The following is a 27,412-nucleotide window of genomic DNA, read 5'->3' as shown; positions in this document are numbered from 1 at the left end:
ACCTAGTTGTTTAAAATAACTGATGTTTTGTGGAGGTGTAGTTTTATCTAAGTAAGGTGAGGTTTTTTTATACACACCCAACATTTCTAGATGAGCAGATAGTTTGGATACACTGGCTCTGGCAAGCTCGTTGAGTTTCTTGTTCAATACAAGAGACAAAGAATGAACCTAAAAATAAAAAGATGGAAGCATTCACTTAAGAAATGATTCTTCAGAAAAGAGACAAGAGACAAAAATTACAATGATATATTTTCAGTGAAAAAACAACATTTAGTTAAGTTACTAGCCACTAAACAATCACAATCAGCTGAAAATTATACAGAAAGTGCAGTGTGGCACATCAGTGGACTGTAATATAAATCAGAGTTATCTTTTTTTAAATGTTGCTCAGTGTGGCATAGGATATATATTTACTGTTATAGTCAATACTATATGAATAATTATTATTATTCATATAGTATTGACAACATTTTCTCCTATTGAACATGAACATGTGACTGCAGCCTACAAGCCAACCTGAACTGAATTATTTGGACAGCCCAATCATAACAATTAGATGCATCAGGTCCAGTCACCTACCTTTAGGTCCACTTTAGTGTTGACAGCCTCTGTTGTCTCTTCCTCACTGATGTCTGGCTCACACAGAGGATGTCCTGGCACTGGTGCAGGTGACATAGGGGGCACCTTCACTGCATGATTATTGGCTGTTGAACCAATACCAAAGAAGTCCAGGATGACCACCCAGGTCTGTAGTGTGATCAAAACGTCCAGGCAGTTAAAGTCAACATCTACACTTCTTCCCACACAGCCATAGCGCGTTTTGAACTCTGGATGGTTCTGGTCCACCAATAGCACATTGATATGAACTAACGAGTCATCAAAGTCTGGGGGTGGCTGAGGTGAGGGTGTATGATGAGTGGGAGAGGGAGGTGGAGTGCTGGGACAGTCTGGGTCCCTCTTGGATTTGCGACTGCTAGCTGAAGGGGTACTGGGATGTCTTTGGTAAAGCTGGAAGACATTCTGGGCCTCCTCCATGTGGGCAGGCAGTGAGCGGGGCATGTCTGGGTACAGGGCATTAGATGCTAATGGACAGCTCTGAGAAAGGTACTCCTTTGGGCTGAAGGTGGAGGGCTTGGGAGCTCCACGAGAAACCATCAAATGTTTGTACTTAGACTCAGGGTTCTGCTCCAGGAGGTCCTCCATTAGCAGTGAGCGCAGAGCCAGCTGGACTGCCAGTAGATGAGGGTGGTCTTTGGTAAAGTCTCCCTCCAGATCTTGGAAGCGTAGACTGACTAAGCCCTGGGAGCCCTGGGTCAGGTCAGCACTGAGCTGAACCTGCAATTCTGCCACATGTAAGGTGACTTTGAGCTGAGTGAATGAGGAGATAAGAGCAGGTTTGTGAGACTGTAGAGGCAAAGGAGAGGAAAGTGACGAGAAGCTGATATGGGGTGGGTCCCTTGCAAAAAGCCCTCCCTGGGGGTCAGGAAAGCGCTGTGGTCTGTTGGAGGAAGGAGTTGGTGGTGGTGGTGTGGGCGGTTGGCTGGGTGTGACACGTTGCTCCTCAATAAGGGACAGATTGTCCAGGGTCTGGAGGACTTGTTCATACACAGGCTTGCACAGGAACACCTATGACCAGAGTGTAAAAAAAAAAAATAATAAAATAAATAAATAAATATCTATATATCCACAATCTATATATATATATATAATAATATCTATATCACACATAATATATATATATATATCTATATAAATACAATATACATATATATATATATATATATCATATATAGATATATATATATATATATAATGATATAGTATCTAATATATATATATATAGATACACTATATAGATTATAGACCCATATATAATATTATACACATCTATATATAGAGACACATATATATATATACACATATATATATACACATATATATATACACATATATATACACATATATATATATATATACATATAATAAACATTTAATAACCAGTCAGTAACACCACATAAAAAAAAGTAATTTAAAGGTCCTGCACAGTAATAATGTTATAGTGTTTTCGCTTATAGCGACTGGGGTCTATGTTAGAATTACATGAGGTCACAAAATCTACCCACACAAAAAAAAAATTGAAAATTCCCAAATAATATCTGGGGTCTTTATCTATTTCAATGATAGAAAATTCCTTTACTCAAAATTTCCTTTGCACTATATTTGGAAGGAGCCTCCCGTTATGCTGCTCATGCAATTTCTGTTGATGCAAACTCAGCACTTTGTGATTCATGTTCATTCATGTTTAGGTATGGTCCTGATAAATTCATGAAAATGTACATTTTCAGTTCAATTCAATTTTATTTATATAGCGCCATATCATAATAAAAGTTATGTCTATATGACACTTTTCATACAGAGCAGGTCTAGACCATACTGTTTATAATATTATTTACAGAGACCCAACATAGAGAGAAGGTTTGAGTAGAGTTTTCAGTAAAGGGAGATGTGAATACATCTTCAAACAATACCTTGCCTGACTAGGCATAACCCTGAAAGAGGTACTATGAGCTTTTTTAGATATGATGGTGCCTGACCATGAAGAGCTTTCTATGTAAGGAGAATACTATTATATATTTAACAATGCAAATAAGTAAAAATGAGAGAGATGTGATCTCTGATCTTGTCTCTCCTGTCAGAACACGTGCAGCAGCATTCTGAATTAGCTCAGGTCCTAAGAGACTTATTGGAGCAGCCTGATAACTATACTATTACTATATAATTTAAGTGATTCTACTTTGCTGATTTTTTGTTGTTCTTTAGTAATGTAAAGTTAAATGAATGAAACTCAACATTTCCTGTACAGATCAAATTAAAAATCTTCAATTGGTAAAGGGAAATCTCTTCTTCAGTATCTCTTTCCTGGTGGCCTTTGTAAAATCTGCAAGACATTAGTCAACGGTGATGAAAAGAATGACAAGAATGAAAGTAGAGGGGGCTGGATTTAATGGCTAGAATTAATGAGTCCAACTGAGAGCAGCAGAGTGGTCAGTATAACAAGGCCTTTATTGGCCTTTATTTTTCTTTGAAGTTGGCCACAATATAAATACTATATAATTACTAGCTTATATTTATTGTGGTATTCAGAAAGTGCAAACCTGAACTGGATTGACAAATTTGCCCTCAACTCTCAGCAGTCCTGTGCTCTTGCAGGGCTCCTCTGTGGTGAAAAAGGCAAACTGGGTGTCTTCAATAACTGGGACTTTCTCCAGGGTGAACTGTATAGTGGTGTCTTTCAATATATGGAAGGCTGATGAGGAAAGAAAATATGTGATCTTGTTTGACACAAACTGCATATGAAAATGTATACTTGCATTACATACACTTCACCAAGTACACAGAATCAAACATTCAGAATACAGCTATCTTTAATATAGAAAAATAAAAACAAAAACATTCTCACCTTTACCACGATTTAGGGATTCAAAGAAGTCGTTACGTGTGAACTGTGGTTCATCCTGATTGATGCTCGCATTGTGGGAAGGTGACATGCTGCCAGCAGTAGCCCCACTAGGCGCTCTCTTAAAAACTAAATGACTCATGTTGAGTGAATAAAGTCGAATATCCTTCACCAACACCTGCAACCTCTCTTCTCTCTCAGAGTCTTGCGCAGTAACAAAATTCTGGATTGTTATGCTACCCAGATGACCAACCAATAGCTCAGAGTGTCCCGGTTTACGGGGAATGGAGACAACTGGTGATTCAATACTGATATTAAGGGTCAGCTTCACCAAAAATGTATTTAAGGTGGATCCAGGTTTCTCCATGGGAACAGCCTCCTCATCCTCAAAAGGATAAGTCCAGGTTTGACTCTGAGTTCGAGTTCTCCGTAAGGGAGCCTCAAACAGTGAAACCATTCCACTGTACTCTGCCGTCTTGGTGGCTAGTACAGTTGACACTTTGGTGGCAGCACTTTTCAACATGGAACGGAAATTATCTTCTGCCTCATTTGCAGATAGACTCAGCTCCTTCAGGAACTTGGCTGAGTGGTTGTAGTGCAAGGATGCCATTTGAAGTTCCAAGGAACACTCCCCATGGGATTTCTCTATAAGGTGAAAATTTAAAGCCTCTGAGGTAGAACCACTTGTTTCAGCAAGGAACATTAATCCACCAAGAGTTGAGGAGTTGTCCTCAACACTGCCAATGCTGACCACAAATTGGCTTCGGCCTCCTTCCTGGGTGAGGTCCACCAACTGCATGGACCCAAGTGAACCATTGATATCCAACCGACTGCCCATGGACACATTGACCTTTGTGCCAGTTATGCTGGCAGTAGCAATCTTCAACCCTTTCTTCTCAGCACCAAGGACAGTACCAGTGGAAACTGTCCGAAGGAGAAGCAGGTTAAGCCGATGGATCTCCACAGTCAGCTCTTTGTTCTGGTCATAGGTGGCCTGGTATGTCCCCTCCCCTTCCTCATTACAAGGCTGTTTTGTATGTTGTGCTGATGATGTCCAGGTGCTGTCTTCCTTGGGGAAAGACTTTTGGAGAAACTTAAGTAGCTCCACCATGGTCTCAGGGTTGAGAATGATATCCAAGTTATTGACCTGCATGCTGGTCACCTGAAGGGAGCTGTCCAGGTTCATAGAGGGGCAGTCTGAGCTCACAAACTGGTACTCAAGCTTAATAAGGGCTTCCTGGTTTTTCAGAAAGGAACTGAAGGGGGAAAGTGTATCCATAGGCATGCCAGAGGACAACTCAGTATAGTGGCCTTGATGCCGAGGAGACCTGCCATCAGATGACACAGGGGATGAAGGCTGGCTCTCTAGGAGGCTGCCTGTGGGTATATCAAAACTAAGATGCTTATGAGAAGCCACAAGGAGGTCAAAGTCCGACCCATAGGTCTGTAAGGTGTCCACCAGCAGAAGACCATGGACAGTCAGAGAGACCTCAGCATCATATGGTCGCTTGACAAAATTAGCATTTGTGCCAAACACCTTGAGAACAGATATGTAGCGGCCATTACTCTCTACACCTAACTGCATATAGTTAATGTTAAATTCAGCTAATAGTAGACGAGATTCCACTAGGACTTCTCGTGTGCGCTGTTCTAGAGTCATCACACTCTGGGTCAAGTTCATGGCTGAACCTTGCAGCTTCCAGGAGCTGTCCTCCCTCTGAAAGATCTTATCATGGCGGAGAGTAAGAGGGTCAGGAGACTTTATATTTGGGCCACTCTCTTGGCTTTTGTCCCCTTCACTTACAGATGGACTGCTTAGCCTAGCCAAACAATTCCTTAGGGCGGTCATCTTCTCAAGGTTGATATGTACCTTGAGGTCTGGCAGTGTTCCTGATAGGACAGCCCCAGGAAGCTGGGGGTCTGATGTGTAGCGCAGTCTCTGCTCAAGTTGCAGCAGCACATTAAATTTCTCCACCACGTGAGTAGGCCCTACATCACTCTCCTGAAGATGTTTCCAGTTGTCCTGACAACGACCAACCATTATCTGCAGGTCCTTAAAGGACAAGGAGTATTTTTCATAAAGCTTTCTGCTGTAGGCCTGTGTACTTTCAGGAGATCTGAGGCTTGAAAGGTCAGGGTTTTTGAGTTGGTCTTTCAAAGATATATCTAGTCCAGGTGGTGGAGACTCTGGTGGGGTGGCAAGGGGTGTCTGGTACTCATCGTCACTCATGTCTTCCCTTTCAGCTTGAGTGTCTTTAGAGCTGGCTTTAGTGTCATCTTCAAAATAAACGCATAATAACAAGTATCAGCTAAAATCTCATTCTAAATATATCTTGGTGTATCTTTTTATTTTTTTATAAATTGGTTGATTGTTTTACCTCGAGAGTTAGTGAGGAGAATTCTGCCTAAATCAACCACAACTAACATCGGATCCCCTGACTGGAAATCATCAGGGAAAATCACCTGGGGTGCACAGATATCCAATTTCATGGTCCAGCGTTTACTGTTTTCCTATAAAGCAAACAGATCAGTGGTATTTAGAAATGATTCCACCTCAAATTTGAATTTCATGTTGCCATCCAGGGAATCTTTCTTACAATAAACTCTCCTACAAGTAGCTGATCAATAGTTTGTCGGATCTCTGCCTTGGTTTGCATCTTCAGCTTGTTGTACTGTCTCCTAGCAGCCTCTGCCACTCTCAGCTCCAGCTCTGACTGATAGCCAAAACCTGGATATCAAAGAAATATGTTAATCTGCTGGTGTCAGTATCAGAAGTAAAATTATACTCAATACAGTATGTGACTTCAAACAATGTGACTTCAAACAAAAGGTGTGTGAGTAATATGAATTGCATTTGAGTGTGGGGAAAGCCAACATACTTCTAACAAGTAAATGTATTTACTACAGGACAATTAAATTATTTAAAAGGGTTCTACTGGCAGAATAGGTCAGAAATGGAATATCCATATATTGATAATATGTTCAGAATCAGAATGATTTAATTGGCCAGGTCTGTGTACACGCACAAGGAATTTGAGATATTTTACACAAAATCAAGGGTTCCTTCTCCCAAATGCTGTTTTGAGATCTCTCCACGGGTGCTTTTTATTGGATTCAGATCAGGACTCATTGCTGGCGACTTCAGAACTCTACAAAAAACTCCAGTGCTTTGTCAAATTTTTTGGTGGTTTCTTAAGTATTTTTTTGGGTCACTGTTCTGCTGTAAGACCCATGGCCTCTGATAGAGACAGAGCCACCTGATACTGGGCCCTCCAGAATTCTATGATAGCCTTTACATTTGATAATGCCATCCACACAGTCAAGACACCCAGTGCCTGAAGCAGCTTGAATGTGACTACATAGCAGGGATCTACACTGCTATAACATGGTTATAACATTTAAAAGAAACACTTTTTAATCAAGAAAAATTAGAAGGGATGTTAACTCAGCACAGTCTATGTATTTAAGGAACGAGCTAACTGTATAGAACATAATCATTCCACCACACAGGTGGAATGATTGATTATTTATTTATTTATTTATAGATATCTATAATATACAGATATATACTATATATATAATATCTCTAATATAATATATATATCTATATATATATATATATACACACACACACACACACACACACACATATATATATCCCTGCTGCAAACAGCAATAAACATGAAATATAAAATATGTTTAAACAGATCGAAAAGAAAATACAGCAAATATAAACAGTATAATTAAAGCTGCAAGCAGCGATGGTCGGGCCCTCGCACATGTGCGCACGTTGAAATGTGCGCATGTCGAAATGTGCGCATGTGGAAATGGCCACACCGTTTCCCCAAAATTCATCATTTTGATAACTGTTACTCAGGAAGTCTATGTGAACACACCCACCAAGTTTGAAGTGAATTGAATGAAATCCCTACGAGGAGTTCGTTCAAACATGACCCCTTGTCAACCAGGCCGAAACACCGAAAATGGCGATTTTCATGATTAAATATCTCGCTTCCTGTTCTTTGTAGCTTATTGGTCCAAGATAGTTTTTTGTAGGTCCTAGCATGTTCTACAATTCAGCAAAGTTTCGTGACTCTGTGTCCAAAACTGTGGCGGGGCTGTTCCACTGAAAAATTCAAGGGGGCGCTATAGAGCGCTTTTGCCCCTCCCCCTCATTAATTATGCAACCGAATTGTGCATAATATTGCTCTTAACAACCCCAAGAAGTTCCAGACAGCTCTGAGAAAGTATATAGAATCACAACACGTGAGTGTCTGAGAATCACAAGCAATCAGTAGGGGATTTGTGGTGATTTTTTCTTTGAATGAATGTTATGGATCGCCATGCCCACACCGTTTCCTCAAAATTCATAATTTTGATAACTTTTACTCAGGAAGTCTATATGAACACTCCTACCAAGTTTGAAGTGAATTGGATGAAATCCCTAGGAGGAGCTCGTTCAAACATGACTCCTTCTCAACCAGGCCGAAACACAGTAAATGGCGATTTTCATTCTTAAATATCTTGCTTTCTGTTCATTGTAGCCCATTGCTCCAAGCATGGTCCTAGCATGTTCTACAATTCGCTGTGGAGGCATATGCGTACGTCTATGTGTGAGACCCCCAAAATACGTAATTTTACGCCTGATATGGGGGGGTAGGCAAATTTTCATGAGTTTTCGGGGGGATATGGGCTGTGGAAAATGCGATTTACTCTTAAACGTTGTTCAGCGTTCGAAATACAATAGGGCCTCGCTGTGCTCGGCCCCTAAATATGACAAATATAAAAAGATATTGACAGTGTAGATATAGCAGTATAAACAGTGTGAATATATATACACGGGGGGCACTGATGAACATACATATCTATACAGCTATACAATTGCAGTCTGTGTCTGTGTTTCCAAGTTAAAAACCTTGGTAAAGAATACTCTTGCACAGCTTTTGCCGTGTGTTGCCACTCTGCAACTTAAGGGTGGCGGTCCACTTTGCCACATCCAAAATGGTGGCGACGTCGAAATACGATTCAGCGCTCAGTGTGGCGTCTATGTATATATGTCTATGGGCTAAACTGCCTCAGTAATTTACTACTCAATAGAATATCTGCAGTGTGTGGGCGAAACGCCGAACTGTCACTCGTTCAAACGCCTGTGGCGCGCCGCCATATTAGTTGCTCGACGTCACTTTAAATGGACCGTCGCACATGTTGCTAGGCAACCAGGGGGTGATCATGTGGTCAGAGAGGGGTTGGCTCGTTATACCCCCCCCCCCCCCCCGAAAAAAGTCTGCACAGGTGACCCCCATCTACAGTAAATTAGAACCCTACAAAAAACCTTGTCATCTGTGTCGGCTTCAAAGATTTTCAGGACTTGGTGGTGTTGCTGCTTATTCCATTCCACTGCGGTGGGATAGCAGGCTTTCACCTGCACGATGTTCACCATTTTGAGGTCCATTCCTGAATCCTCCAGGACGATCTGGTAACAGAGTGGGCTCATTTTCTTTCCCAGTTTCCCATTATCACCTCTAAGTGTCGCCAAAGGAACAATAGCTGTAGAAACCTGTGTACGACAGCTATGAAGTTGGTGTGGGGCACGCACGTTTCTACGATCATTTCACGTTTGATACATCTGAACGTGACCTACAAAAAAGTCTCTTGGAGCAATGGGCTACAATGAACACGAAGCCAGATATTTAAGGATGAATATCACCATTTTTAGGGCCCGAGCACAGCGAGGCCCTATTGTATTTCGAACGCTGAACGACGTTTAAGAGTAAATCGCATTTTCCACAGCCCATATCACATGCCAGGACCTACAAAAAACTCTCTTGGAGCAATGGGCTAAGACTGAACAGGAAGCAAGATATTTAAGAATGAAAAGCGCCATTTTCTGTGTTTCGGCCTGGTTGACAAGGGGTCATGTTTGAACGAACTCCTCCTAGGGATTTCATCCAAGTCCCTTCAAACTTGGTAGGTGTGTTCACATAGACTTCCTGAGTAACAGTTATCAAAATGATGAATTTTGGGGAAACGGTGTGGCCATTTCCACATGCGCACATTTCGACGTGCGCACATTTCGACGTGCGCGCATATGCGAGGGCCCGACCATCGCTGCTTGCAGCTTTAATTAGGGCCCGAGCATGCGGTGCGAGGCCCTATTGTATTTCGAATGTTTATTTTTTTTTTTTGTTTTTATTTTTTTTTTTCTTCAGACTTAAAGTAAATCGCATTTTCGACAGCCCATATCCCCCCGAAAACTCACGAAAATTTGCCTACCCCCCCAATGTCAGGTGTAAAATTACGTATTTTGGGGGTCTCACACATAGACGTACGCATATGCCTCCACAGCGCCACCTAGGTGTGCGTTTTTGGAGGTGCCCCTCCCCACGGTTTCGCCCACGTGTACGAAACTTGGTGGGAGTATATAACATGCACAGACGCACAAAAAAGTCTCTTGGTGCCCCGGCCTACAGTGAACCGTACGCCGTCCAATTTTTGCCAAATTTGGACTTTTCGTGTTTTTGCCTCATTTCCAGGGGTCGCATTTGAACGAACTCCTCCTAGGGATTTCATCCGATGTACTTGAAACTTGGCGTGTGTGTTCTCAAGGCCTCGACATGAAAAGTATCAAAATCACAACTTTTTATCAGAGGGCGTGGCCGTGACGGTGTGTCAAAGTCGACGCTTGCGCTTTTTTCACAAAAAAACAAGACTCCATTGACTTTTTGGGCTGATTTTCGGGCAAAAGTGTGCGGCTATCATATACTTTGTCAGAGCTGTCTGAAACTTGTAATGTTTGTTAAGAGCAATATTATGCACAATTCGGCTGCATAATGAATTAGGGGCGGTGCAAAGCGCTCTATAGCGCCCCCCTTGAATTTTTCAGTGGAAACGCCCCGCCACAGTTTTGGCCACAGAATATTAAACTCAGCCGAATTGCACCACATGGCAGGACCTACAAAAAAAATCTCTTGGACCAATGGGCTACAATGAACAGGAAGAAGATATTTATGAATGAAATGAAATCGCCCTTTTTGCTGTTTTGGCTGGTTGACAAGGGGTCATGTTTGAACGAACTCCTCCTAGGGATTGTATCCAATTCACTTCAAACTTGGTAGGTGTATTCACATAGACTTCCTGAGTAAAAGTTATCAAAAATTATGAATTTGGAAATGGTGTGGGCGTGGCGCTCTATGAAAATCGTCCTTTTGCGTTCTGGGCTGGTTGACAAGGGGTCCGTTTGAACGAATCCTCCTAGGGATTGTGTCCAATTCACTTCAAACTTGGTAAGTGTGTTCACATAGACTTCTGAGTAAAAGTTATCAAAACGTGAATTTTGGGGAATCGTGTGGGCGTGCGCTCTTGAAATCGTCATTTTTGCTGTTCTGGGCTGGTTGACAAGGGGTCATGTTTGAACGAACTCCTCCTAGGGATTGTATCAATTCACTTCAAAACTTGGTAGGTGTGTTCAAATAGACTTCCTGAGTAAAAGTTATCAAAATTATGATTTAAGGAATCGCTGTGGGCGTGGCAATCAATAAAAAAAATTCAAAGAAGGATCGGCAGGAAGCACCTTCTCAGAGCTGTCTGAAACTTCTTGCGGTTATCAAGGTTATGTTATGCACATTTTGACGTGTGCGCACATGTGCGAGGGCCCGACCATCACTGCTTGCAGCCTTAATTAGGGCCCGAGCACAGCGAGGCCCTATTGTATTTCGAACGCTGAACGACGTTTAAGAGTAATCGCATTTTCCACAGCCCATATCCCCCCCAAAACTCAAGAAAATTTGCCTACCCCCCAATGTCAGGCGTAAAATCGTATTTTGGAGGTCTCACACATGCCGCGCGCATACGCCTCCCACAGCGCCACCTAGGTGCGCGTTTTTGCCGGTGCCCCTCGCCACGTTCGCCACGTGACGAACTGGTGGGAGTATGTAACATGCCCAGATGCACAAAAAAGTCTCTTGGTGCCCCGGCGCACGTGAAGCGTTACGGCGTCCAATTTTGCTCAGATTGGCCTTTTCCCGTTTTTGCCTCCTTCCCGGGGTCGCATTTGAACGAACTCCTCCTAGGATTTCATCCGATGTGCTTGAAACTTGGCGTGTGTGTTCTCAAGGCCTCGACAAAAAAGTTATCAAAATCACAACTTTTATCAGAGGGCGTGGCGTGACGTGCGTCAAAGTGGACACTGACGATTTTTCCACAAAAAAACAAGACTCTTGACTTTTGGGCTGATTTTCGGGCAAAAGTGTGCAGCTATCTATACTTTGTCAGAGCTGTCTGAAACTTGTTGGGGTTGTTGACAGCAATATTATGCACAATTCGGCTGCATAATTAATGAGGGGTAGGGGCAAAAGCGCTCTATAGCGCCCCCTTGAATTTTTCACGGGACAAGCCCGCCCACAGTTTTGGACACAGAGTCACGGAACTCAGCCGAATTGTTAGAACATGCCAGGACCTCAAAAAAACTCTCTTGGAGCAATAAGCCACAATGAACAGGAAGCGAGATATCGCTGCCGATTTTTTCACAAAAAAACAAGACTCCATTGACTTTTAGGCTGATTTTCGGGAAAAAGTGTGCGGCTATCATATACTTTGTCAGAGCTGTCTGAAACTTATTGGGGTTGTTGAGAGCAATATTATACACAATTCGGCTGCATAATTATGAGGGGGCGTGGCCAAAAGCGCTCTATAGCGCCCCCTTGAATTTTTCAGTGAACAGCCCCGCCACAGTTTTGGCCACAGAGTCACGAACTCAGCCGACTTGTAGAACATGCCAGGACCTACAAAAAACTCTCTTGGAGCAATGGGCTAAGACTGAACAGGAAGCAAGATATTAGAATGAAAACGCCATTTTCTGTGTTTCGGCCTGGTGACAAGGGGTCATGTTTGAACGAACTCCTCCTAGGGATTTCATCCAAGTCCCTTCAAACTTGGTGTGTGGTGTTCACATATACTTCCTGAGTAACAGTATCAAAATGATAAATTTTGGGGAAACGGGTGGCCTTTCCACATGCGACATTTCAAAAGTGTTGCACATTTCGACGTGCGCGCATATGCGAAGGGGCCCCGACCCATCGCTGCTTGCAGCTTTAATTATTATTATTATTATTATTATTATTCTTCTTATTATTATTATTATTATTCATGAATGTGTGTGAATGGGTGAATGAGATGTAATGTAAAAGCGCTTTGAGTGGTCGGAAGACTAGAAAGGTGCTATATAAGTAGTAAGTTTACCATTTGTTTTCAGTGTTGTTGAACAGCAATATAGTCAGTAATTTTAAGACTGTTTTTATAACACGGAATGCTACACTGGTATACACATGCACATGATTCACATCAAAGATGACCAGCGTAGTCAAACTGTCAAGATAATGGATCATGGCTGAAGACAGGGTCAATCAGTGATACTGTTTCCCATTAATCACCTAATAATGACTAATTTGTCCCACCACACTTTCATAATGAATTGAATATATTTTTACACTTCAAGCTAAAGTAAAACAAATTACAGTGAAAGCGACTGAGAAGACTGCTCTGGTTTAAGCTAGTTTGCACTAGTTGCCTGCAGAGAAATAAACTGTTGTCAATTCAGGATACTTCTACTCAATTTCTTAATTTTAATAATTAATATGCTGTTTAGAATAGTTAAATAAATAATGCTGCACAATTAGTAGACTTTAAAAACATGCTGTGATCAGTGGTCAGTACTGGCCGAAACAATTGTTAGCGAATAGTGTTCGGCCTCAAAAATCCTGATCAGAGCACCTTTAATATTAACCATCAAGTATTCAGCCAAGCCATAGTATACATAGTATTTTATATTTGAAAATGTATGAAAGGAGACTTGCAGTCAGTAGGGCAGATGGAGTAAACATGTATGCAAGAGCTCCGATGAACGCTTTTTCAAACCTCCCAGGCCTCAAACTTGTGTTCGAGGGGGGTTCACTTTGAGATTTTCTGTATCTCTCAGGGGTCAGAGGGATAGAGCATGCATGCACAGCTGTGCCTGATTGCTTGGCAATCATAATGTATGGGCATGACAGGGCCATAGGCAACCACACTCAAAATCTCTTTAGAAATCAACACTGTCCACACAAGTTACCAAAAGCCTGCTTCCATCTTCTTTCGCTTTGCAGGAGCGAAAGCCGAAGAAGACTTTTGTCTGTAACTTAAGCACGTTGTGTCATACTAAAAAGAATCCGTGCGAAACGTGAGCTTTAAATTTAATTAAATGAGGCTTTGAGGCAGAGGAAATTCCTTGATCATTTTTTATAAAAAAAAAAACAGTTAATTAATTAACAATTAATTTGATTGGATACTAAGAATTATTTTATTGTAAAAGAAATGGGTGGTACCAATGTTGGGATTATACCATTATAAAAGATAATGTTTTGAGCTAAAAAAAAAAGGTTTCCCTTCATTAACAAAATATGCTTGCACTGACAACCAAATGTGCCATCAGTGATGTAACATCAAACCTACAGAATCTAGCAAATCTATGTGGTGAGGGCCAGCATGCAGCATCGCACACCTCTTGAATAAAAATAAAAATTCCCTTAAAGAGAGCTCAGGAATGTGGTTATGACCCCTGCTGGCGTTTAATGGCGCCTGCTATCCAGTGATGCTGCTTGGACACAGGCTTTTCCACATATGCACATATATGTATCTTTTAAATATGTATATAGTTATTTTTTTTATGTTTTTGTCCATGTCTACGTCTACCTGTTGGTCCATGTTAGACTGTATGTCTATACCTCCATGTACAATTGAGAGCACAGTGAGTCAAATTCCTTGTGTGTGTACACACATACCTGGCCAATAAAGTTATTCTGATTCTGATGTGGTTTTCCCCACCTGGTCAGAATGCGTAAAACCATGAGTCCTGTCTAGGAAAAGTTTGCAGGGCACAAACTGGACTGAGAATATGCTAACGCCAGTGCTCCTCGGAGGAATCCACACTACAGCATCATTCCCTCACTCTGTCCACAGTTGGAGGAATGAGGGCTATTGGAGGAAACTCATAAAGGAGGGTCTTTGGCCACATGTATGCAGGTGCCACCCCCAGCAGAGCTCTCTGATCATGTAGAGAGACAGGAACAGGGGACACTGAGCATTCTCCACTGTTGCATAAATGTCCACAGTCACCTGACTCTTTCAGCCCCATGTGGTGAAACAGATATAGTTGCCAGTCTGCATACAGTGGGTTTTCTCTGAACAACAGATCTGCGCTGTAATCGTAGTAACTCGTGTACTGGGCTCAGTGAGTGTAGGTGCACATTGTTGCTCTCAGTCTGTGTGCCAGTGTGTGTAACTGGGGGGATCTCACCCCCCTTGCCTGCTGATTACTGGAATAAACCTGTCTGTTCTTGCTAAGACATGATGACCCCTCAGGTGGGGTAGCAAATGTTTCAGAGCCAGGTGAACAGCCAGCAGCTCCAGGCAATTTATAAGGATACAATGCATGGGAGGGTCTCCTATTCACTGTTCTCCCCTCATGAGTAGCACACCAGCCCACCAGTTAAGGCATTATTGGTGATCAATCTCCTTGCCTGAACGGTTCCCATAGCAACACCCTGAGTCAGGAAACTCCAGAGACGAAGTGCCAGTGAACAGTCTGTTGAAACACTCACTCGGCAGTGGACATTGTGGTGTGGATTCACACTCAGACAGGCTACCCAGCACTGGATGCTTCTCATATACAGCCGTCCAAATGGCCACTACAGAAGCAGGGCATCAGGCCCATAACCTCTGGCATTGTCTGAGGGTAACCATGTTGCTCCTGTGGAACAGAAGTACCCCTGCCCCCCAGTGACCGAATGACAGAACCACATACTCGAAGGCTATCCAATGGAAGGCTCCCGAGCATGGGAGTATCAATTTTTGAAATGTAGTGGACTGATATTCAATTGCAGCCTGTATTCCTTCTCTATCAGCACCTTCTGTGACTGAGTGCAGGCATCCCAGCCCTTTCCGTGCTGAGAGCTGACCGGCTACTTTGTCAGAGCCAATATGTTGGTTTCCTCTTAGGACAGTGGTTCTTAACCTTGTTGGAGGTGCCGAACCCTACCAGTTTCATATGCTCATTCACCGAAACCTTCTTTAGTAAAAAATAAAATATGATTTTTTTTACTGGTGCACAAAATGAACCGTGCATTAACATCACCTTGTTCAAATAACAAAACCAACACAGTGCATGAACTCACAACAACTTACCTCAGTGTGACTTCTGCTGTTGCCTTTGAGAGACCAGTTCAGATATGCGTGGCTTCACCTTGGCAAGTGCCAGTCTCATGTCATTTTCACAGCAAAGTCTGTTCCTTTTCTTAGTTTTTATGTCCAGCATCCTCGAAAACGATTGCTCACAAAGATATGTTGTAACAAATGGTATAAAAAATTCCAGGGCGGAGGCTCCACCGAACCCCTGAGACCGACTCACCGAACCCCTAGGGTTCGATCGAACCCAGGTTAAGAACCACTGTCTTAGGACGAGAACTGAGATCTCAAAACCTCCAATTGGACAGCTGGCCACAGGATGCTGAGCCTGGTAGAGACTATCATGGAGAGTATTGCTTCTTCTCCAGGTGATACAGAGATTAGCCGTAGAGCACTGTTGCTACCGTTCGTGAACTAAATGCAACAGTACAGCTGAGAGTGAATTGCCAGATGAGTTGTGTGAGTTGTGAGTTTTGCGAGCTGTGAGTCTGTGGACAGTTCAGCCTGTCATAGACACCACTTTTGCCACCCAGTTAGGGCTGGTGCAATGTTCTTTGAGCTTCTGGTAAGGTCACGGAGGAGGCATTCCCATAGTGAGACATGAAACAAATGCTATAAAAAGAGAACTGTTGTTTAATTAGGCCATATTTTGTAATATACTGTTGAAGTAGGCCTAAGGCCTAAGTTTGAGACACTGTAGGATTTAGCACCATCTAGTAGTGAAGTTGCAGAATAGATAGATTAGATAGATAGATTAGATAGATCTTTATTTTTAACTTCAAGTTCATAAGATTCATGAGAGCATCAGGATCTGTCTGACTACATTCCACTGGTAATTTATTGATTGACTGTTATTTATAGATTGAATGATATTGCACGTTCACTCTGAAAAAAATCAGAAGAGCAGGAAGGTTCTAGATGCCATTTGAGATTCCCAGCGGGAAATACAATTTGAGGACTGTTATTTTGCGGCTTACTTGATCAGTTCTCTTTTTCTACATTGTTGCATTGATTTCTTCACTTATTTGTTTGAATTGTGTTTTTTCCTTTTTAAAGAGTATTGTTTAAATTGACTTTTAACAACAGCACAGAAGAAGTCCATGTTTACAATGAACTAAACATTCTTGTATATCCTATGACTTAAAAATTTCACTAGACATTTTTGTAAGAAAGTGTATGCAAAACAAAAATAGGCAACAAGTTTTAGTGCTTACCTGAGGTATGGACTCTTCCTTTATAGAAGAACTCAGTCACTTTTTTGATTGCTTGTGGGTTGTAGATGATGTTCAGTGGACTAGTGTTCACTTCCAGTCTTCTCTCAAATTTACACCTCACAGGGTTACGCTCATAAATCATCTCAAACACTGGTGATGAAGAGCACTCTGCATTGCATCCTGACAACACAAAACATTAACATATTATCTACATATAATATCATCTATACATTTGTGAAAGCTGGTGCATTGCTATTCATACATATTGAAAACAAGCTACAAAATAATACCTCAGAAAATGAAAAACTATTAATAATATTGTTTAAATTGAGAACATACTCAAATAATCCTAAATAACAGAAAACAAACATCTTACCAATGGTACTGCTGAACTGGCCAGATGGTTGGTTAATGGCAACAACAACTTTGTCCTATGACAAATGCCAGAAGTTAAAATGAGATGAAACATACAACATACACTTAAGAGTAATAGAAATATCATCAACTTGAGCAGCTGCAATTCTGCTACTATCACTGCTTACCATTTTTGGAGACACCAGGACAGGGAAGATAGTGCCTTGAGTTGTCAAGTCTCTCAGGAACAAACCACCCAGCTTAACAGACAGTAGGGAGGACTCAGAGCGAGGGAGAGACTCCAAAATCACCTTCACCCCTGTGGGACCATGGTGATTAAAATAAATATATATATATTTTTTTTTAAAAAGGCAGCAGTACTCGGTCTATTCTGTTTGTCTATATAACACTATGTGTGTGTGTGTAGACTATATATATATATATATATATATAAACACCTTGAAGTCAGTGGACTACACAACTTCAAAGGGGAAGTTGACAATAATGGATGCAATGTCTCTAGGCCTCCATTTATTTTTCAACTAACAATTATTTTCATGATTACTTAATTTGTTGACTAAATTTATCTGTCCTTTTTATATTATTCAGAACAAATAAAAGTCATAACTTTGAACATATTTAGCTTACTGTGAAATAAAACATAAAAAGCAGTGAATCTTCACATTTGAAAAGCTGGAACCAGAGAATGTTTCATTTGTCTTGATAAAAAAAAATAAAAATCCATCATGTGTACCCGAGAATTCCAACTGGATGACCCCACTTTCATGTAGCATGTCTTCCCTCCTGTCTTGGTGAAAGAGTGTGACTCCGCCCTTTTCCAGTAAGAACTCTAGCCGGGCAAACAGGTAATCTCGTCTGGTGAATGTGTTGAGAGTGTGAGAGTCCTCCAATGGATCAAACAGGTCTTCGGTCTCTGCTGTAGAAGAATTATATCATTAGGGTCCCTGCCTGTGGCTACAGGCGTTTTAACCAGGTTTTTACCAAAGACCAGATGAAAATATCAGATGAAAGAATAGTAACTAAAATCTAACTTACTTCAAAGGAGAGTCGAGACTTTTAAACAATTTCAAACAATCTCATGTACCAGAATATGTTTAAATAAAATCAATCCTCCTCAGAGCTCTCACCTAGAATATCCCAGGAGGAAGAACTTGGCAAGAGCTCTTCAGGCCTGTCTGGGTTCTGGGAATCTCCATACCAGCCTCCCCACCCCGGGAACCAAGACTGCAGGTACTGGACCATCCCTGAGCTTTCGCTCTTGGAGATAGATGTGTTGGGTGAACACTGCTGGGGATCACTGCTGGGGTCTCTCACATTCTGGGAAAGACAGAAGAAGAACACAGACTGACAGTGAAAGTTCCATGATTATGAGCTCAAAAACAGACAAACTATAGTTAAGTGTTGAACCGAAGGCAGTGGGTATAAAGGGTGGTGATGGATAAGTGATCCTTAGGATGGCTGTTGTGTTGATAATATGTTAACCTAAAGTTGAAGAAAAACATATTCAACCTCACATTCAGTTGAACATGGTTTTCAGTTTTTACCAAACCATAATCTCTCTTGTGACAGAATTTTAAACTTGGTGACTGGGTGTTTTATGTGCATCATGGAAGCTGAAGTTAATCTAGAAATGTTCCATTGATTCCATTGTGGTCTGCCTATTAGGGCTGGGCGATATGGACCAAAAGTCATATCTCAATATTTTTTAGCTGATATATATCAATATTTTTTCCGTGGCCGGGCAATTTCATACGTCTATTATTAATAGCCTGCCGCTAAATCGCACTCCCACCACTCATACGACAAATCCCACAATGCACTGCAACAGCTGACACACAGGTCAAGACCTGTGCACCACCTCTAACCCCGTTGCTTCGTTTTTTTACACACTAATCAGTGTATTTAGTGACTTTTCAGACCCTCTAACGATTTGTTTTTCCCCAAAAGGTGACTAGCGACAAATCTAGCAACTTTTTCTGGAGTTATTGGAGACTCTGACATGACGACGTCAACGAGAAGCGGGAGACCTGGACAGAGAGAGAGGAGAAATAAAAGCGAACTGGAGGCTCAAGGGAAGGAATGTATAGACATTTTAATGCAAAAACTAAAAAACTATATCAATATAAACGATATGGTCTCGTGCTATATCGCCTTTGAAAATATATTGATAATGATTAAAATATCAATATATCGCCCAGCCCTACTGCCTATGCACACCTACAGCCACAAACACTAACCAGTCCAGAGATGGCATGCTACCACCAACTAGTTTTATGTAGAGAATTATAGCGGCTGACACACACAGACAATATTGTAGCTCTCAATTGTGACAAAAGTCACTTTAAAAGAGACAGCAAGACACTGAGAGGAGCTCCTAACTGGTAACTGATGACTTATTATCTCCACCTCTTTTCAGCTAGTCCAAGCTACATTCGCAGATTCCTGTACACACTTTTGGCACTCCCTTTCTTTGAGCTGGGCGTAAAATCTCTGTACACATTGTTTACGTACACATTGATTAAGATACACAGAGGGGCTTTATCTCCCCACAAGTCCACAAAGACAATTGAAGTGATAAAATTTGAATTTTGAACACCATTAAACAGAAAACAATATCATCTAAGTTTACCTCTGCGATCTCTTCCTGCTTTCGAAACCAGTCATGGACAATTTCTCTGAGACTCTGTAGCTCGTCTATTGTCTGCTCCTCTTCCACTCGCTCCAGCTCACTCTAGATGACAATGACAAACAGTGACAGTAAAGTGTTTTCAAAAGTTTTTATTTGATCTATTTCTATTCACTATTCTTGACTTTTGAAGCACTAGTCTTCCACTGAATATGTTTGTCATTCTGCTGTTATCCTTGTATGTGAAAACCTACTTGGCAATAAACCTGATTCTGATTCTGTAAAGTACCTCTTCCTGTGAACTCAATGGGACTCCTTTGAGCCTTCTAAAGTAGAGGCTTGTGTAGGTCTGGGCATCTCGTGCCCGCTGCAGGGCAAAGTCCCAGCTGCCTCGACGGCGCTGCTCCCTGATTTCACTCAGGTTGGCCTGGATGGCAAACATCCACCACAGCCGGCAGCTGCAAAGTATAACACTGTTACAATGTAGTGAAATGCAATGTGACATTAACTTAATTTTGATAATTGTTGGTTAACTCAGTTTTGAAATGAAGTGTTTAATTGTGAACTTGCTTCATAGAAATAGGGACTTTGGGCCTCCATTTTCGGTACAGCAGCTCTCTCTCCTGGCGGTCCAGCTCTTTGAGGAATGCCATGAACTGCTGATACTGGACCTAAGACATAGCAAATGCATACACACAATCACTACTCTGTCTGCATGTTTCTTTTACATTTACTAATTATTAGACATTTGTCAGAAAAACACCAGCAGTTAGCTCAACTCAGTCTGTTGAAGCTCATGAGGACAGTGTTCATATAGACCTGTGACAGGCGTAAGGACATAGGCTCCAACTGAACTTGGCCTTCAATCCGTGGGGTGTTCCGAGACCTCAGAGGCTCCTTGGAGGCATTTCTTCTAAGCAACACGGAGGCAAAAACTGGTTCAAAGATGTACTGATGATGACGGCTCTGCATACACTGGGTCATCGCATCCTGTGCAGTTACAAACATTCAAGAGAATTTTTAATTGGTACATTACACATGCAGCTTTAATTATTACATATAATTATTATTATTGTTATTATTCAAGATTCATTATTGCAAATCACCCCATAAGGTATGTTTATGCATTACATTAAAGGTATATCTAAACACACACAGGCGGTTGTCTATCCCTTTAATGAACCTGGAATTACCACAATTCTGTCAGTTCTGTGCCTCAAGTGGCAGAAATATCATCACACGTCTTCACGCTGGTGACGATAGCTCAGGAGGGACTGTATTTTTTAAAGAAAACTTAAGAAGGCAAAGGCATGTTCTTGTTAATGTTTACACGGTAGCAAGTCAGCATCCTGACTTGAAACATTGCAAACTGGCATGGTGTGTGCACAGTGCAAGACAAAAGGGCGCTGCAGCAGGTGATTAAAGCCACCCAGAACAACAGTTGTACCATTTCCATCTGTGGTACTGCTGAGGTAATGTGCCTGTGCAGAGTACAAACGAGACTAAAAGACAATGCAGCAGCTTCTTTCCATTCCCGTAGGTTTCAAGTCAGCTTTGTAGTGTTAGTTATAGTAATAGTTAATTTTATGACTATTTATTTATCCATTTATATAATGTTTGTTTTATTAGTAGCATGGCTGTGCATTTGTTTGTACAGCCCTGTGTTGTAAAATGATAAATCTTTAATAATATGTGGCTATGGGGCTGTCTGACCTGGATCTGATTTGCAGGCAGCTTTCCCAGCATCTCACACTCTGTATCCCAGTACACACTGAAGTGTTTTATCTCCAGCTGCTTTTGTCGGAGAAGCTTCTGCACCTGCAAATACAAAGAAAATCTCTGCCAACCTCAACGCAAATGTAATGTAATAGTCCTGGATAAGAATATGTCATACTGAGTCAACATGACAAGAACTATTTCTTTGGCAATGTAATACTGATCTGCATTACAGATTATAGACTTTTATATGATTATAAAATGGTAGGCTATGTACAAATACTATTTTTGAATATTTTGTTCTGATGAATATCCCTAATCTTTTAAATTCTGAGATGTGTGAGTGTACACATCACATGAATAGTTAGTGAAATTACTTTGAGTGAACACTTACCAATTCTCTGGAAGGGTTCTGAGCAGACACGTTGTTAATGCATACCCCAAAGGAAAAGGGTTTCTCTGGGTTGGAGCAGTCATCCTCAAATCTAAGATGCACATCTTGAATCTTCAGCTAGACATAAACCATAGTTCAGTCTATTACTCAATGTCAAACAATAACAACTAACTGGTGACTTTTGCACATATATATATATATATATATATATTTATATATATATATAGATAATATAGAGATATAATAGATATATATATATATTATATGATATATATATACTACAAAGACATACATACATACTAATAATACATACAGATATACATACACATATATATACATACATAATACTACATACATATATACATAATACATACAGTACTACATATATATATATATATATATATATATATATATATAATATATATATACAACCATATACATATATATATAATATATGTATGATATATATATATGTATATATATATATATATATGTAATATATATATATATATAAATGTATATATGTTATATATATATATAGAATATAATTTACAATTATATATACATAATATATATATAATATATAATATACATACATATACCTCACATATATCATAGACATATATAAATATATATATAATAGCTACGATATATTTACATAGATAACTATACATAATATAGATATCTATACATACACACACACACACACTATATATACACTAAAAGATTTCTGCCTGAAGATTGCTGGGGCAATATTAGTTTCCATCAACTTTACAGAAATAAAGTTGGGTGAATAAAGTTTTGCACAGAATAAGGACTTGGAATTTTGTCCCCCCATCACTTACATTAAGATCACATTAGGGTGGAGTCTCTTTGCATTCAGTATTAACAAGCTAGCCTACTGCAGTCCATGATGCAACCCAAAGTGTAAATGGTTCACTGTTTGCAAAGCTTTAATGTCGGATGACTTACCTCAATGTTTTCCACAATCCTTGTGACCACTGAAGCAGTGACGGAGTACCAGTAAGACTCTCCTTTCTGTTCACACTCACTCTGCAGGAGTCAAATAAATACCATCACACAGTACATACATCGTGAACACAAAGAACTATCCTTGGGGGGGGGGGGGGGGGGGGGCATTAGGTTAAGTAGTTAAATAAGTTCCTTTGCCCTTTGCCTGCTACCTGAATGAATCTTACACCAGTGCTCGCCTCAGATTTAAAATGGCTGTAACAGTTCCAGAGAATTAAAAGTGCAGAGATATAACTAATTAATTAATTGCGGTGGTGTAAATTTAAACATGCAGCACAAAAAAATGATATGTTGATTACACATCTGTAGCTACTCTAGTGTACTTGTAAGGCTATGTTGCTCATTGGAGACATAGAAAACTAAAGTGCTGGATGGTATGACAGAGGATTATATTACATTTTGTTCCTCAACATTAATGGGACAAACAAAAGGCATTTTTTCTCATCTGTAGTGTTGATCCACCTACTTTGAATTTGTCTTCAAGAGCTTTGAGGAGGTGTTTCTTGCGCTCTCTCTCCTCCTTTCTTTCCTTCTCTCCATCATACTCCTGCGGCCGGGCAGGGCCAATGATCAGGTTAAGCTGAGACATGGAGATGACCCATGGGTCACTGTGAGGCCGGTAGAAAGGGATCTGCAGAGTAATCTTTCCAATGAAGCCTGGTAAAAGACAACATGAGGCATGGATCAGACAAAAGGTACAATAGTCATCTGCATATGCAGACATGTACAGAATGTGCAAGGCAACATTATTTGCCTCAGAAAGTGTTCTGGTTTCTATCTATAATCTGAGTAGTACTAATTGCCAAAGTACCAGATCAGTCCATCAAACACGTTGCACAACTTTTCTCCAACTTGCCTTGTTTGATTCAAACATTTTTGGTCCTCTTCTATTTTTGGGTACAGTGTGAAACATAGTGAATGTAATGTGTCAACAACCTAAAATAAAACTAAAATAAAACAAGCTGCAGGGTTGACAGTAGGAGAAATTCCACTATTTCACTAATTGACTGAAAAAGTGGGACTAACTCAAATATTGACCTTTGTGGGCTATCATTCATTGTAATTGTACAATATGTTTGTGTTGATTTGTTCCGTACACGTGACCTCTATTGCACGTCTGTCCATCCTGAGAGAGGGATCCCTCCTCTGTGGCTCTTCCTGAGGTTTCTTCCACCCTTTTTCCCTGTTAAAGGGTTTTTTGTGGGCAAGTTTTTCCTCACAGACAGAGGGTGTCACTCCCTGTACATATTGTAAAGCACTCCGAGGCAAATGTACTTTGTGACTTTGGGCTATACAAATAAAATTTGATTTGATTTAGGCTGCCCTGTACAGGCCATATTGACTATTGACATCATGGCCGCTATCATGGTATTACAGATTAGTAAAGTTCACTGTGATCCCCACGATTCCAGAAAAAAAAAAAAAAGAAGACATTAACTTAAGTACACAGCTCCTGCATAGTAACCAGAGGGAGATACATGGAGCAATGAAAAAGGATTGATGAGAGCAACTCAGACTCACCCATGCATCCTTTGCCTTTAAAAACAGTCCCCTATTCTGCTTTGGTTATATTTTTGTTCGTATTTAAACTTTGTGAGCTCATCAGACAGTGTGTCTCACCTGCTTTGACTTCAAATGGCAGGTCAAACTCTCGGAGGGCATCTTTCCTCAGAGGGAGATTCTCCAGCTCCACGGCTCCTGAGGAATGACAGGAAACAGACAAACACTGTCTTTGTCAAGATTGGGCTGCCTCACCCGAACTCATTAGAACTGTGTGTTATGCAGTGTCTGAATAATTATCCAAAAGACCAGACAACTGGTTTAAATGTCTTAACACAATTCCTACGATAGCATACACCTTATTGACAGTTTATTAGATTCACCTGGCTAAAACTAATGCATTCCAATACAACAATCCTATAAACCGTCCTTCTATTATTAATGTTACAATGTTCAGTTTTGTTGAGACAGTTTTAGTGGTGTTGATTAAACACATGATCATAGAGGATGTAGATTGTGGTGATACTGCGCACAAACATGATTTAAAAACTCAGGCAATGTCAGAGGCAAGAGGTCAACATACACTGGTATAAAGCCTGATAGCAGATATAATTAAAGACTTAGAGGAGGAGTTTGTTCTCCACATATACAGGGCTTCTTATAATGGCAGCCTGAGGGCATTACAGTAAACACATCTCTCAACACTCAAGAGTTTCAGTTCAAGGACTGAACATTGGAATAATTATTATAATTATTATAATTATGGAATAATTAAATTTACTGCAGAACTGTTGTATTACACTACATTAGTTTTAGTTATGTGGATCTAATAAACTGGAAATATGGAGTGCACAGTGTGTAAACAGACACAGAAAGATAGTTGCATGTGTAAATACCTTTTAGAAGAGCGATGGAGAGCTGATCTGTGTTCAGGATGCTGACATATTTTCCCAGGTACGTGTTTAGCACCCAAGCAACAAGACCTTCCAACATTGTGGAAGCTCAGAGATGGTAAGAGCTCCTCCAAAGTGTGGGAGCAAATAACGTTGATAAAAATCACGACTGTCTTGTTTGTAGCCCTCACAGGAGTTTAATGTCTGACAAACACAAGACAAAAAATATATTGAAATAAATGCTAATGCTTTCATTAAGGTAGTAAGCTGATCAAAACTCTGTGTTTATTATGGAAGTTCATTAGTGGAGTTGCAATGTCAAACCATAGTATACGACTTACCCATGGCTGCCTTCACTTATCCGACGTTGTCAAAGGAACATTGAGTCTGACTAACTTCGAGACACTCAACTAAAGTTAGCTGTTAGCAAAGTGGCATCATAACGTGAGCTGGCTGACGTGACAGCTAGCATAAAGTCAGTGGTAATAATATATCATCAGCGGTGTTACTGACCCAGACACGACAGATGTAGCTCTTCATCGACTTGTCGAAAGCAAAGGATGGAACTTAAGAAACAGTTAGCGTAAACTGCACACTATGCACTACCATGTAGTGTTCATCAACTAAGCAAACATTAGCTAAACTAGGACCAAGTGAAAATAACAACAGAAGCTTTTACCATCCACAGACAGCACGGAACTGGACGTTTTCGTATTAACGGACAGAGCAAGGTTGTGATCCAACTTAGCAAGCCACTTAGCTAAAACTAGCATGCGAAGGTTGAGTGTCGATAGGCAAAAACTGATTGATGGTCGTCCATCAGACTGCAGAGAGTCAGACAGTTCGCACTAACCGCCTTCGTTTTCATAGAAAACACGGTTAATCCCCCAGAACACAGTACTGGTTATTGTATTTCAAGACTTTCGAGTTGTGTGTCGCTGCATCGTAAATACACACACTTCCTACTAGCGTTGAACTTCCAATACATACTTCCTGTCACGTGATGACACCAAACCAGTCGTCTCGTGCTGCGTTGAAATGAAACCAGGAAAAACGGACAATATCACGTATTACATTGACGGCGAATTTAAATGTTCTGTTATTAACCTTTACCATTGACATTGGGATATAGAACTGTACCAACTAATATATTGTAATGTTATGTATTACTGATGTTTTCAACATTTAAAGTAGGGTTGCGTAATATTTTCTTAGGTCCGTACTGTTTTCTTTTTAATCATAATGTGAAAGATAATTCAACCAGCAAATTCAACTTTAATAAAAAAATAATTACGTGAATGATCTAACTCTTATACATGATCAGGCGCCGACCGAAACACACGGACAGTAACGACAACTTCCGGCAGGCTGTCTGTCACGGGACTCACACAGGAGGCGTTACAGCCATAGACATATATACATGTCCGCATTGAGCGCTGAATCGTACGTCGACGTCGCCGCCATATTGGAAATGGCAGGTCTGCCCGTAAACTAATACAAGGAAATGGACTGAACTTCATAAAGCGCCTTTCTACAAAGTTCTTTAAGTTAATGTCTCTTATTCACCCATTCACACACACACTAATATATCTGGGAAACAAACAGGCACCAAAAACAACGTATGTAACTTTTAAAGTGATGATTATAAATGTTTACTCCTTATGTAAGCACCAAACCAACGTATGTATTTTTCTAATGCTGAGTGTTTACAGCTACTAATGTGTGTAACACTGTTACTGTGATGATAAATATTGAAATATTTATATTTAACATTTAATCTGTGTCTATAATAACCAGATCCTGAAATATAGATGTGACATGAGGGTTTTCTGAATAAAGAGCACTAACGTGTACATTTTTTTTTTTTTAAACGTACACACACCACAACCCACCACACACACACACACACACACATATATATATCTTATATATATATATATATATATATATATATATATATATATATATATATATATATATATACTATAT

The 27,412-nt window shown here is 40.4% G+C and overlaps 1 protein-coding gene across 4 annotated transcripts in view; it reads right to left on the bottom strand.

Moving 5' to 3' along the window:
- The window catches only part of vps13d (vacuolar protein sorting 13 homolog D), a 143,620-nt gene extending 117,197 nt beyond the window's left edge, over positions 1–26,423 (bottom strand). For 2 of the 4 annotated variants that reach the window (XM_027279634.1, XM_027279626.1), the window contains exons 1-22: positions 25,765–26,423; positions 25,427–25,627; positions 24,651–24,728; positions 23,497–23,687; positions 22,971–23,051; positions 21,999–22,115; positions 21,602–21,706; positions 20,708–20,878; positions 20,459–20,559; positions 20,178–20,346; positions 19,892–19,993; positions 18,390–18,606; positions 17,996–18,178; positions 17,430–17,560; positions 17,264–17,318; positions 16,888–17,067; positions 6,055–6,185; positions 5,836–5,968; positions 3,461–5,734; positions 3,156–3,307; positions 580–1,626; positions 78–168 (exon numbers count right to left, since the gene is read on the bottom strand). In XM_027279634.1, coding sequence (XP_027135435.1) covers positions 78–168; positions 580–1,626; positions 3,156–3,307; positions 3,461–5,734; positions 5,836–5,968; positions 6,055–6,185; positions 16,888–17,067; positions 17,264–17,318; positions 17,430–17,560; positions 17,996–18,178; positions 18,390–18,606; positions 19,892–19,993; positions 20,178–20,346; positions 20,459–20,559; positions 20,708–20,878; positions 21,602–21,706; positions 21,999–22,115; positions 22,971–23,051; positions 23,497–23,687; positions 24,651–24,728; positions 25,427–25,523 — 5,806 coding nt within the window. In that variant the 5' untranslated portion in view covers positions 25,524–25,627; positions 25,765–26,423. The remainder of the gene's footprint in view (positions 1–77; positions 169–579; positions 1,627–3,155; positions 3,308–3,460; positions 5,735–5,835; positions 5,969–6,054; positions 6,186–16,887; positions 17,068–17,263; positions 17,319–17,429; positions 17,561–17,995; positions 18,179–18,389; positions 18,607–19,891; positions 19,994–20,177; positions 20,347–20,458; positions 20,560–20,707; positions 20,879–21,601; positions 21,707–21,998; positions 22,116–22,970; positions 23,052–23,496; positions 23,688–24,650; positions 24,729–25,426; positions 25,628–25,764) is intronic. The other 2 variants (XM_027279623.1, XM_027279638.1) reach the window with 2 other exon arrangements.
- Positions 26,424–27,412: the final 989 nt, after the last annotated feature.

This window comes from Larimichthys crocea, chromosome I (genome assembly GCF_000972845.2).
Source record: "Larimichthys crocea isolate SSNF chromosome I, L_crocea_2.0, whole genome shotgun sequence".
NCBI lineage: Eukaryota > Metazoa > Chordata > Actinopteri > Sciaenidae > Larimichthys > Larimichthys crocea.
Note: the sequence above shows the minus strand (reverse complement) of the source record. Positions and strands in the feature narration are given on the sequence as shown.